Consider the following 12,685-nt stretch of genomic DNA (forward strand, 5'->3'; position numbering starts at 1 on the left):
CATTATAAAAATTGTTATGTACATGTAACACAATATGAACTAGTCACAATTATTTTTCATCTCATCTCACCTCACCCTACCCTACCCTATCCACCCTTCACCACCTTCGGCACCATCGAAATCACCACCACCGCCATAAATTCACAACCTACCACCACCACCAATTGCACCGCAAATTCCCAACTACCATTTGTTCATCGACGAAGAAGATAACATGGAGTCATGAAAGGAGCCCATCATCGTGACGTTTCCAAATCTAACAAAAAATCAAATTGCAAAACTTCGAAACAAAGCCAGCGAGGATCTGAATCTAGAAGTTAAAAAACATTCATGTGTACAGCAAATTTGAAATCGTCACCGCTCACATCTGACTGTACACCAGCAAGGCACGACTTTTGCTCATAGAGTGCAGAAGTATTATCTAAAGAAGGTTATGTCGAACATCTTACAAAATTTGTTCCGACAGACATTACACTTCTAAACGGACACATCAAATCTCTACAAAACAGTCCGAACCAGTTAATAGATTTTGTAAGAAACATACGATTTAATTATTAGGTCACAGTTATATTTAAGGTACTTGTCTTGGACCTTTGGTGGTGCAGTGGGTTACACGTAACCCTTTGAGATTTGCGACTGACTTCATAGTCTTCTATTATAGATTAAAATTTCAGATTAGTTCGAATTTAGTATACAATCTCGTATGAGTTGAATGCCAACTGAAGCGTTTGATCCATAATACAAAGTACAATTTAGTACGAGTCAAGTTTCAACCTAATAAATGAGCGGTGTATAAGTTGATAATACTCGTAAATCTCTCAAACTGTGTGAATAAAAGACCAATAACTTCTTGATAGCAAGCCAACCAAAAAATTCAAACAAGAACACAACCCACTACTACGTTCAATGGAATGAAAGATCAACAGATTACAATGTCGCTTTGAATGTTACTATGTTAGAAGGAAGTTCTTCCTTTTCCATCTAATAATATCCAATGAGTTTGAAGATGACAATCAATACAATTCCTCACAAAAATGGGAATTACTTTGCAGTGCAAACTTACATCAGGATTCGGATCACAGCTAAACCAACAGCAGAGACAGAGGCAAGGGTACCAATGCAGTATTTTATCACGTCGTATTTCGCAGCTTCCAACTGAGCCCGCAATGCATGAATTTCCTGAGATAAATAAGTTTGGAACCGATAAGGTTAAAACATACACTGATTAGCACGAATTACATTTTTTCAGCAGCTCACTCGATCAAGTTTGTTAGTCAGGTTAGTAGTTTCTTGATTTTGATTGGCCAACTCGTCCCGAATTCTCCTGCATTGGCAAAAAAACATATAAACAACCTATAAGTATCCAAATGGCACTAAAAGTGTACATAATATATGATCTTCTCCATTTTGTCTATAGTTGAGGTTTTTGGAACAACTTACCCCCTTTCAAGATTAAGATCCAAACGCTGCCCAGCTGTGACTTTGTCCATTTCATATCTGTAAGAAAATGATTATAGTCTGATGTTCAAAACAAACAAATATGAATGCAAAAAGGGTATCATATGCAGTTCACTACATATGCTCAGACCTCAACTCGCTGCGCATCTTTTCTATATCACTCTTGAGTTTTTCAGTCTCATGTTGTAACACAGAAAAATGATGATCCTGCATTAGAAACCAAACATATAACAAATGAATCCATGATAAGTGTTCCACTGGAGTTCGAGTGCTCAAAAGAAATGAACTTAGCAAGTGACCTGCAAAATACATTGATGCTCTCTATTCTTTTTACTAGTATCAAATTGATTTCGGGTTAACCAATTAGATCTCCTAACACCAGGGCTTAAATATTTAGATAACTAAATTTCTTGCATCAGCTCACATGTTCATATAATGCCCATTGGAAGCAATAACAAGTAATGGGCATCGATCCATTATTTAGGGTGTACGAGGTAGAAAAGTTCTCGAAGGTGAGTGTTAGTATATGTCAAGTACCTAACCCAACAAAAAAATATCACTATCACATAGAAGAACGACAAACAACAAACTTAAAATTTATTTCCAATAAACTTTTGGTCAACTGAATATTATTAGGCTCATTACTAAAGTGCTTGTTCGACACCCATTAACTTATTTAATGATTTGCTACAGGATTATTTTCAACCACATATTTACACAATAAAATATTCTGCACGTATACCAAAAACTTTTCATACTTTTTAACCATACATTTTCCAAAAAATACTATTCAAAACTCATTTTTTTCCCAATAAATGAGAATCAAACATGCTATAAATAATGTTTATCATCTTTAATGTGAAATCATCTTTGTTTTACTCTTTCCATACAAAAATTACACTTTCTCCATCACAAATAGAACTTCTCCATTTTCTTTCAAAAAAATTCTTCTTTGTCGTTCTTTCCTGAAGTGCTGTTATATTAAATCACAATGTTGCACCTATTGCCCATCTAATGTCACAAATATGAATTTATGTCTCAATCAAACATTAAGAGGGGAAATTGGAAAGTGTGTACAAACCAAACAACCTCCAAATTTTCTAAATAATCCTGCAAAGTGAAACCACCAAAAATAATTTTGGATGGAAGGAGATCTTCAAAAATTATTTAGGAAAGTCATACTACCTAATGAGTTGGCCACAAATTGTTAAATGCCGCACGCCCTCATGTAGCATTTCAGTATCAAAGATTGATGTACTAGGTACATTCGAAGAGAGGAAGAGAAAGTACACGAAAGTTAATTATTTTGCCTTATCTTGGTTTTTTTAGGTGATGAACTGTTGGCACAATTTCCCAGAGGAAATACTCCCAGAGGAAATACTTCCTGCATTGCAGCACTTTCCAGCAAATACTAACCACCCATTTTATCAAATTAAGATGTTCAATATTTACAACTAACGGAGCCTTAATCCTGGTAAATTTGGGGTCAAGTAAATGAATCCTTTTTCACCATACAGCTCTGTTCATTGCAGGACCTAGAAGTAACTAGATGCTTGACAACTACAACATGCCATGTTAATTTTGGTCTACTCTCTCTTCTAACTTGCTCTACTAAAATCACATGTTCTTACAAACAGGAGCCTATTTAGGTTGATGCAAAACATAATCCCTACCACCTAAGCTGCCCTATCCCTAATTCATCCTCAATTGATGACACGTCCACTTGATGGCATATCTTCTGATTTTCTAACATTTTAATATGACCAAACACCCATCATAGAATTTGCATTTCCGCTAGGTTTATCTTATGGGAATCTTGTACTTTGAAAACCCGACAGTCCGAATCATAAAGCATGCCGGTGTAATCACTATTTTGTGGCGCTTGCCTTTTAACCTCAGTGGCACCTTCCTATCGAATAAATTCTTGGAACACTTGGCAATTTCATTCAACCCACTTTAATTACTAAAGTTCAAGTTTTTCCTTCAACTCTTCATTCCAACAAACATGCACAAATTATTTTCTTTATCATTTACTTCTCTTCGTGACACCCATCCCACATAATCTTCTAACAACCAAACAAAGAGGTTAGATCGTGCAAGGAGACAAGCTCAATGGTAAAGTGGAAAAATTTTCATTGCAGAATAACTATTGTAGGCATGATAGTGTCGCAATGATAAATTCAAAGACCAAAGTCTCCCTCCCTTTACCAGAAAAACCTACATATATTCTCTCTTTATCAGACATAAATCAAACAGCAATACTTCTCCAATAAGGTGTTGAAGGTTCTTCTAACATTACAATGACAGTCTTGTAGCAACCAGCGGTTTTCCAACCCTATAATATACCACAATAATTTCACGATGCTTTTTCTTTTTCAAACTTGATGAAAAAATGCTGAAGCAGGACGGGTTGAAGAGTTTAAAGTTTTTAATACATTACCCACTTATCAAAGTATTTGCTAGTATTATTTATACTAATATATAACATGATCTCTGGATGCTTATGAATTGAAGATTTGATAAGCGTAATAGCCCAACCAACTAGTTTCAATGAGAATAACATAAAAAAGTGGAGATTTATCCTACTATTATTCCACGTTGATCATTCTGATATAGGAGAAATGAACAATTGAAGAATGAAGAGGACAAAGCTTTTCCAATATGTAGTAACAATTCTCAGGATCCAAGAAATTTTCCACCACAAACAGATTATGTAATTATTCCCTAGCCTGCAAAGATCTCATGGAATTGCCAGTCCACAGAAACAGATTCTAAAGAATTGAATGCCCATGAAAACTTCTTTGAATCAATTTAACATGCGTGATAACCTTAAGATATATAGGTATAACAGCAAGTACAGACAAAATAGAAGACCAGTAGGGATTATGTGAATTACAAGCCCTCTATATAGTTTCGTAGTTTTCCTTTCCATAAATAATCTAATATCTCATGGCTCCAAGCTAACCCTTAACTACATGCACATTCCCTCCTTGTGTATAATCGCACTATTACTAAGGGATTTCTCTAGATTAGCATGTCCTTTCGATGCATCCAAATGTCAGATGAATAAAAAACCTAAGATCCCAACCAATGTTAAGTTCTGGTCCAAGACATCAGTTATACATAGCAAGATTATAGAGGGTATATAACAATGTTAAATCAGGTGATATTTTGGATCTTGGTGAATGTCGAGTAATGTTGATAAAAAAAAATAAAAAAAAAAAAAATAAATTGATACAATATTAAAAAAAATATTTTTGGGAATCACATTTAATGATATTGCAATGTTATAAGTCTTCCCAGTTGCTTTAGCTTCAAGTTTCAAGTTAATGACAGGCCTTTGTTGCGATTGAATTGAACTATTTTGGGATCAGAATTTAAATAGTGATAGACATGCAACACCTTCTATGCAGGCAATATATCTAGAGATTTTGCAAACACCGCAGCATTATGTTATGACAAAATGAAAGTCAATACCTCATGCAATATATGGAATTTCTTGAAATCTAGTGTAAGCTAGCATTTTCCATTCATCTGACTGATAATTATCATATAATAGGATCTAATTTATGTTACCACGCAGAGAAATCCTGCACACATGCATTGTAGGTAAGGTTACTCGTAGAACAATTGTGATATTTCTACCCGTTAAGAGACTTCATTCTCTTCAACTTACTTTGATCGATTAGAAATTATAGTTATAGAGGCCTTTTAGTCAAAAAAATCCTCTTGCTTCGTCAAAATCTCTCCTTTCACATAGGCAATCCATCAACACCACGAAAATGTTTACCAAAGAAAAGAAGCCGTGCTGGATATATTTTGTCATCAAATCAACTCGTTCAAACAATTGGAATATGAAATCTGAACCATGCCATAAATAGATGCACAAAGACTGAAATATCACCCAAATAAAACAAGTGAATTATGTGGGATACCTGAGAGCTTTTAACTTCAGATTTGAATTTGGATAAATTGGCTTCCTGAGTCATCTCGTTCTGAAAGAAAACGAAACAAAAAGAATAGCCATTAACAAAATAGTTAAAATGCACATTCTATGTTCATTAATAAATATCGAAATATATAACCCAAAAAAATAAAATAAATAAAAAATAATAATAATAATAATTATAGGGAGAAGGAGATTACCTTTTGCATTTCACCTTTAGAAACAAAGGAATAAGACACATTTTCGAGGCTGTCATTGAGCACTTCAGTCATAGCAGATGTAATAGCCTCCGCTTGCTTTGATGGCACTCCTTGGGCCTCCAATCTCCTCACCTATGTAACAAATATCGAAATACAGTTCATATAAGTCTTTTGCAATTCAAATCCTGAATCAATCAGATTCCTAATTTAATCTGTTAACAATTAAATGCAAGAAATTACTTACAAGGGCTAATGTGTCGACCAGAAAGAGGCGATTGCCATTAGATTTGGCTAGCTCCGAAATGGGTCTGGATTCAAACCTGTTCGCACCAAACAAGTGGGTTCTGCAGGACCCAGTTCCTAATTGTGCCAAGCGCCAAGTTGCCACACATGCGGCCATTCGAATATTGTGATCTTTCACAAAACTCCACGAATCGGATTGAGATATTAAAAGATTTTGGCAGAATTTATGTAATTTTTGACTTGATTATGAAACGGGATTGCCTTAAATCTTGCAATAACGAATAGATCGATTTTCTGTAATATTATCGTCCCATTATCAACAATTTCTGTAATATATATATGCTGACGAAGAAAAAGGGGCGTGGATAATTGGGCATGGCGATTTTGCTAACTCCTAGGGGAACGTGAGGATTGTGTTGCCGTGTATTAAAGAAACCGAAATTTCATAGACGTACACCAGTTTATTTCCTAAAAATGAAAAATGGTTATTTAGAAAGTGATTAGTAGGTGAAAATTCAAAGACTCGGTGACTAGCTTTAATGATTAATAATGTTTTTATTGCTTTATTTCATGGTCAATGTGATAAATTAATTTTAGAAACTACACAAACAAACTTGTATTTGATCTGGAAATCAATTTATTAGAATTATTCTGCTTCAATTTATTTATTTAATTCTTACTAATGTCAAGTTTTTATTTCAAGTTTTAAGTCACAGAGCAGTGTTCATCATTTCACCTATATGAAGACTATCAAAATACCATGTAAATTCACAAGAAGAATGATAAACAAACAGGAAGAAAAACAAGGGAAAAAATAGACTGAAGTGTGAGCAGCTTGTTGGCTGTTTTTCTTTTAATTTTTCAAACTCTCCAATCATGCATCGACACGTGTGTAGCCTTTTTTTTACCCTGTTTTTCACCGTCTCCGTAGCATTGCTCAATTCACAATCACCCCAAAATGGACAGCACCGAGTAAATTAACTGGCCAGAATTTTGAATTATGTTCTATATAGATGAAAACTATACTGGAGAGACTCTCTCAAAAATTAATTGGACAGTACAGAACAATTATATGCTCGTGGAACTACCCCATATTGGGTATAGGTAGTCTCCCTTTGCATCTTCCACTAGTAGAATTTAGAGTTACTGCCCTTTGGGAAGAGACCTCAAATGTCCTCCTCCAACACCACCATACTGCTGGTAGACTCACATTCAGAGCATAGCTATTCATGTTTGTTTTGCAATCCTCTGCAAATACTCCCAAAACCAGATTCATATTACCCTGAACGGTCACCAGATTAATGTTACGCTGCACAGTTGCCCAACCAGAATTTACGGTTGCTGCTCCTGTACTTGAGCCATAGTTGTGTCCACTATGTCTTTTACCTTGTTGCTTGGTGCAGGAGGACTTAACTCTTATCCAGCTTCCCCAGTTAAACTAGAGTATCTGTGGACTCTGTTTCCCATGATGAATGTCCACTCGAGCTCCGACCAGGAGTATGAACCTCAGATGTCACGAGGCCCCCAACAGGTTCGCATGCCACAGTAGGCTGACAGGTTAATTGTCTATCCCTCGTGGAACTTAAAGAATTGCTTTCTCCAGGATCTGGTGTTTGGCAAAAGTCACCAATTGATCCAAAACAGTAATCTTTACTATCTTCAGTCACTTCCTTACCAAAATCTTGCATTAGTTCCTTGCAAAACTTCGTTCCTGAAGTAGGTGAGGCCAAACCACTTTGAGACTCCATTGCATCTACCTCAGCCAACAAATCTGATACTGATTCCACGCTCAAAGCATCCAATTCAATTGGTTCATCAACAATTCCTTGCCAATTACGAAAATCTGATGTAAGGTGGGATTGAGAAGAATGAGTATGTTGGTTGCTATTTGAAAACCAAATAGCAGCATGAACACTCATAGCTTCAAGTGGCTTCAGTGAAGATGCAGCGACGAGATCATTATCCCATTCCTCTATGGAAGGTTTTGCATGTGTAGGGGAATATCCACTCCATTTATTAGCTATCTCAGGAAGGTGTGCCCCATTCATCACTAACAAAGATCGCTTGGGGTCAGTGGCCTGATATTCATCACTTGGCCTTCGTGTAGGACATGGCAGATCCAAGATATCTGAATTCTGCACAGGAATATCTGAAGACGCAGACTGCTGGTTTTCAGCATTCCAAACTTCACAATCCTGGCTGCTGGCCTTTGGTGTAGGACTAGGCAGATCTGATAGACGTATGTCACCATCCACTTTAGGCGAATCAAGCCTAGGCAGAGGAGTCAGATCAGATCTAGAACCCTTGCCATTAGCAGCAGCTAAAGATCTCAAAATTTCCTCAGAAGATTGACTTGCTTGGCTTTGATTATTAGATTGATCTTCATGATCGCATCCACTAATCATCTCATATTGTGTTCGTGCAATTGAATACTTATCTCCATATCCCTCAGGCAATCTATTATCAGGGACAGCTCCAAGTTCTAGTGCCTTTGAAGATGCATAAAATGGAAACTTAGACATACCATGGAACTGTCTGTTCAAAGCATCAGTATGACCAATGCAAGGCTTCCCAAACAGATTTTTGAGCCTTAAATCACAATTAATTTGACTCTTCTGACAAGCATCCTGGAGGTTGTTCCTTTTTATGTAGTCCAGCAAAAGAGACTGGACATCGAACTGTGAGAGAACTGATGTATCACCATTCCTCATGTGTGCTACAAACTCTAAAAGGTCTTTAGATGCCCATTCAGTGCCTTCATCAACACTTGGTTTGTCCATTCCTTCATCAGTGCTTGATTTATTATTCCCTTTGTTATGGCTAGGTTCCGCCTCTTTTGAAATGCCCAGACTTTCTGTGCTTAATGAATCCTCCTTCTGTAAGGTTAGTTGTCCCTTGGGATTACTTGACTCCAAATGTTCAGAAGACCTGTATGAAACAGAAACTTTTCCATCACGAGTATTATGATGCACATCAGTTACCAGATGCGTACAAGCCACTGTACCCACTTCTTTGCAGGGATTTTTAGCTTGAGTGAGCTCACTCAGCGTTAATGATAGCTTCTCTTTCAAGTAAATCCAATACGCCTTGAAGAGATACTCCCAGCTACTGCTGTCGTCAAAATCTACTTGAACCTACAGAAATTAAGCGAAGTAGAAATTCAGCATTAGGTTGCTATCGCACTACATGTCCAGAGCAAGCAAGGTATACTTCAAGCCAGAGTGAAATTTCTGTAATGTTTAACAACAACTCACTAATTCAATCAGGTTCACACGGGATAAATTATTCAAAATTTTCTACAACATTACTAGGCATTGAGGTTCCAGCACAGTGAAGAACATTCTTACGCCTCACAATTAAATCATCAGAGAATGACATCAACGCTTCTCTTTCATATGGTCTGCAATGTCCATCCAAACGTTGGAGTTCTCTATAGTCATGCATTTTCAATAACAGATTGCAAGTTTTCGTCCAAGATCCCCACCTTTAAAGACAACTTTGCTTCACCAAATATGTGAAAAATTCAGAACAAACAACAATATAAAAAGAAGCCTGACAGGCTTAGCACTTGTTTAGCATGTGTTTATATTATAAACACCTTGGTCAAACCTACTTTTTATCCGCACATTTCATGGAACCCACAATTATTCCCCACACATCTAAACTCATTTCTATCTATTATAATTTAAAACGATTAAAATCAATTTAAACTACTCCATGCATCCTAAAACTGAAACATCAATCTCAAATAGAAACTGATGCTTTTGAAATGCAAATTTGCTTCAAAGTAATTATCACGCACTTGCAGAAATTTAATCATGCTTCCAGGTTTTCAAGAGAAACGACAATGTTCCTGGCCAGTATAATCCTCGGGTACAAAAATAGCATGCACCTTCAGAAACATTTAGGAAACACAAACCAAATCCAGCTTCTTCACTTGTAATATTAGAGGGACGAGAAAAGTTGGTGTAACAAACAAAAAAAAAAAATCTGATAAAAAGGTCTTTAATCAAGTTAGAGCCCATTGAAAAGATGTTACAAAACAGATACAGAAAGCTTTTTGTGTTAAAAAATCAAATATCAATTTTATGTTACAAGTGTCTTTTAGAAAGTATTTGATCAAGAGAAGATGACTGTTTGACCAAGGCTTTGCGTAATAAAAATTTTTGGCCTCATCATCAAAAGCAGTTCCCAATTGCTCTAACAAGGTAGAGCAACAGAGTAAGAAACAAAAATGAAAAGTTAATTGAAAAAAATCACTTCTATATGGACATGGGATACGTAAGGAAACAACTGTCTGTACCGATTCTGAGTTCATTTTGTCTTTATTTTCAATCAGCATAATAGTCTTCATGCATATTGTGCAGAAGCCTTTGTTTCCTCTAATACACACGTAATCTGCATCTTTAGTGCATCCCATACACAAAGAATAGGTACAAGTATAGCACATGTAATGGGAAGCCTTCTGACATACACTACATATGTGCCAACCTGAAAGCAATAGCATAAGGGCATTAATAGATTGCCAGACATCATCACAGCGCAAATTGCACATTCCTTACTTAATTAGAGCTTCAGGCGTTCAGCACTCAGTAAGTTTTCAGAGAACATCACATGAAAAATTAAGGAACTATGGAATGGGAAAGAGGAATTAACAAAGAATTCTAAGGCTAGAATATGAAACTAACACGGATTAAGTTATGGACAGCAAAATACATGATAAGCAACCTATTCAAGGCTTTAACATTCTTGCATCTTGTCACAATTAAATTACACACACATCTACAACACCTTTTGTTACTTCTGTTACTGAACACAGTTCAACAAATTATCACGAAATATGCTGACACCTTAAAGCCTCAAACTTTCACCATAAAATGCAATGGCAACTAATATTAAGAGACTGCATAAAATCTTATATTGCAAAAGAGCAACATACCGCAATTCCATTTAGCTTTTGATCTAAAAAATGACTCATCTCGCTTAATACAGGCAGGATGATATGCTTTTGGACAGCCCCTGTCCATAAATAACAGAAATTAGCAAACTAGGAAAGAAACTTTTCAAATTTTTAATTTCTGCAAAACTTTCTTTTTCTCTCTCTCTCTCTTTTTTTTTTTTTTTTTTTTTCCCCTTAGGCAGCGAAGCAGAACAACTTTCACAAAAATAAAAAACAGGATCAAAGAGTTAACTACCTTTCTGGGCACTCAACTTATGGACATGCCCTGCGGAATGTAAAATGTCGAGAAACGAAATTCTTACATGCAGAAAATCAGACGGTAACAATTAGCCAGCACGTATAAGTTGTTATCATTTTAATTAGCAGCTTTTTCAGTAAAATCTCTTGAAAACATGAATTCGTTGCAATTGGAGGAAAATAAGAAATGAGGATTCTTTAACTTAGGTCTGCAATGGAAGACGTAGAATTTCATCCCATGTGTCATAAGCTTGAAATGAGTTAGAATTCAAGGAGACGAAACTGTAGATTTTATCTATGGGTGGTGATTTTATTTGTGGTCATGATGATCTTAAAGGATTGGAAATGATATCAAGATTTTATCTGATATTGGTTGTTGGCATTTGAGCATTCTGTGGCAAGCGTGCCATATGTTCGTATAAATGCCAACACGAACGCCTATTATGAATGTTTTATTTGATTCTCCATGTGCACGTTGGATCCTTATGATAGTGGAATGCATAGTTTTGTAAGGATTCTACTCACTTGCGATCACAGAGCACGAGGCAACCCCCATCAAAGCAAATGAAGCAAACATCTTCCTCTTCCTCCTCTTTCTTCCGCCCCTTGGTCAGCCGTCCCCTTTTCCGTTTCTGTCCAAGACTGATCACCTGGGGCACGGATCCCTCGGTGACAGCCACTGAAACTCCGACCAATTTCTCACTGTCCTGATAAAAGTCTTGATTCTGAGCTGGTACATTCGGCCTGTACAGACCAGAATGTTCCCCCTCCATATAAAATCAAAGCTTATTGAAACCCTAAAATTATGATCTGAACAATCTGAACGGAGGTGGAAGGTATCAATCATTAGCAGTGCAACGACTATGAAATTCCGTGTGGGTGTATAATATATTTAAAGCTAAGCCAAACGCTATTCACGTGTGCTATTGTAGTAGGAAGAATGAATTGAAATGTAAACGGAAGAAGGATCTGAAACACGTTGGGATCCTTGGGGGGAATTAAAGAAAAGACAGCAATGGAGTTTTTGTCTGGTTGTGATCACTCCATACCACCAAATCAAGAATCGCCAAATAAAGTCTTGATGGCTCCACACCTCATCTCATCGCGGTTGTTGACTATAACGCCTTCGATTGCGAATGTAAAATTTATATGAAAATAAAATAATTTATAAGTAATTGAATTGGCTAGAAATTATTAACATGAAAAATATCAATTAAATATTTTTCATGGAAAAAAAATTAAAAAGCACAAAAGCAAGAATTTAAATGAAAAAATGAAATTTTTCGTTGAAAATATTGACAACCAAATGCACTATTATATCATTCATTGTTACACCGTCATTTTTTGGCATATTGCTTGTAATATTTATTGTTACATCTCGTACGCTTACACTTTGATCAATTGATTTAGTAAGTGTACAAATCGTGACAAGTACTCAAGTAGAATTTTTAGCTTGAATATCGTTCCTACATAGATTAAGTATTTACTAAGTTACTATCAATTTTTGTATTCGTCTAGCTTCAATCTAAATTAGTGTACTCTATTAACAGTTGAAGAGTTCTTAATCTAACAAAATTATCCCAAACTAATCTAACTTAACCTATCTAATTCAACACGACGAAGATTTGGGTTTCGATAGTT

At 36.0% G+C, this 12,685-nt stretch overlaps 2 protein-coding genes across 3 annotated transcripts; both read right to left on the minus strand.

Annotated features, from left to right (window-relative positions):
• Window positions 1-824: 824 nt before the first annotated feature.
• LOC111408996 (protein FMP32, mitochondrial-like) lies at window positions 825-6,310 on the minus strand. Its single transcript, XM_023038876.1, has 7 exons — window positions 5,849-6,310; window positions 5,605-5,736; window positions 5,394-5,453; window positions 1,589-1,665; window positions 1,441-1,497; window positions 1,258-1,324; window positions 825-1,179 (listed from the first exon to the last, which is right to left on the minus strand). Exons 1-7 carry the CDS (start codon window positions 6,002-6,004, stop codon window positions 1,060-1,062), a joined length of 669 nt encoding a protein of 222 aa, XP_022894644.1. The 5' UTR covers window positions 6,005-6,310; the 3' UTR covers window positions 825-1,059.
• Window positions 6,311-6,596: 286 nt separating this feature from the next.
• Window positions 6,597-12,130, minus strand: LOC111408997 (zinc finger CCCH domain-containing protein 44-like). Of its 2 annotated transcripts, XM_023038877.1 has the most exons (4): window positions 11,570-12,130; window positions 10,787-10,866; window positions 10,151-10,338; window positions 6,597-8,981 (listed from the first exon to the last, which is right to left on the minus strand). In XM_023038877.1, exons 1-4 carry the CDS (start codon window positions 11,815-11,817, stop codon window positions 7,281-7,283), a joined length of 2,217 nt encoding a protein of 738 aa, XP_022894645.1. In that variant the 5' UTR covers window positions 11,818-12,130; the 3' UTR covers window positions 6,597-7,280. The 2 variants fall into 2 exon arrangements, with proteins under 2 accessions (XP_022894645.1, XP_022894646.1); XM_023038878.1 differs by lacking the exon at window positions 10,151-10,338 and having other exon boundaries at window positions 11,570-11,613.
• Window positions 12,131-12,685: the final 555 nt, after the last annotated feature.

The sequence above is a fragment of the Olea europaea genome, chromosome 14, assembly GCF_002742605.1.
Source record: "Olea europaea var. sylvestris chromosome 14, O_europaea_v1, whole genome shotgun sequence".
Lineage (NCBI taxonomy): Eukaryota > Viridiplantae > Streptophyta > Magnoliopsida > Lamiales > Oleaceae > Olea > Olea europaea.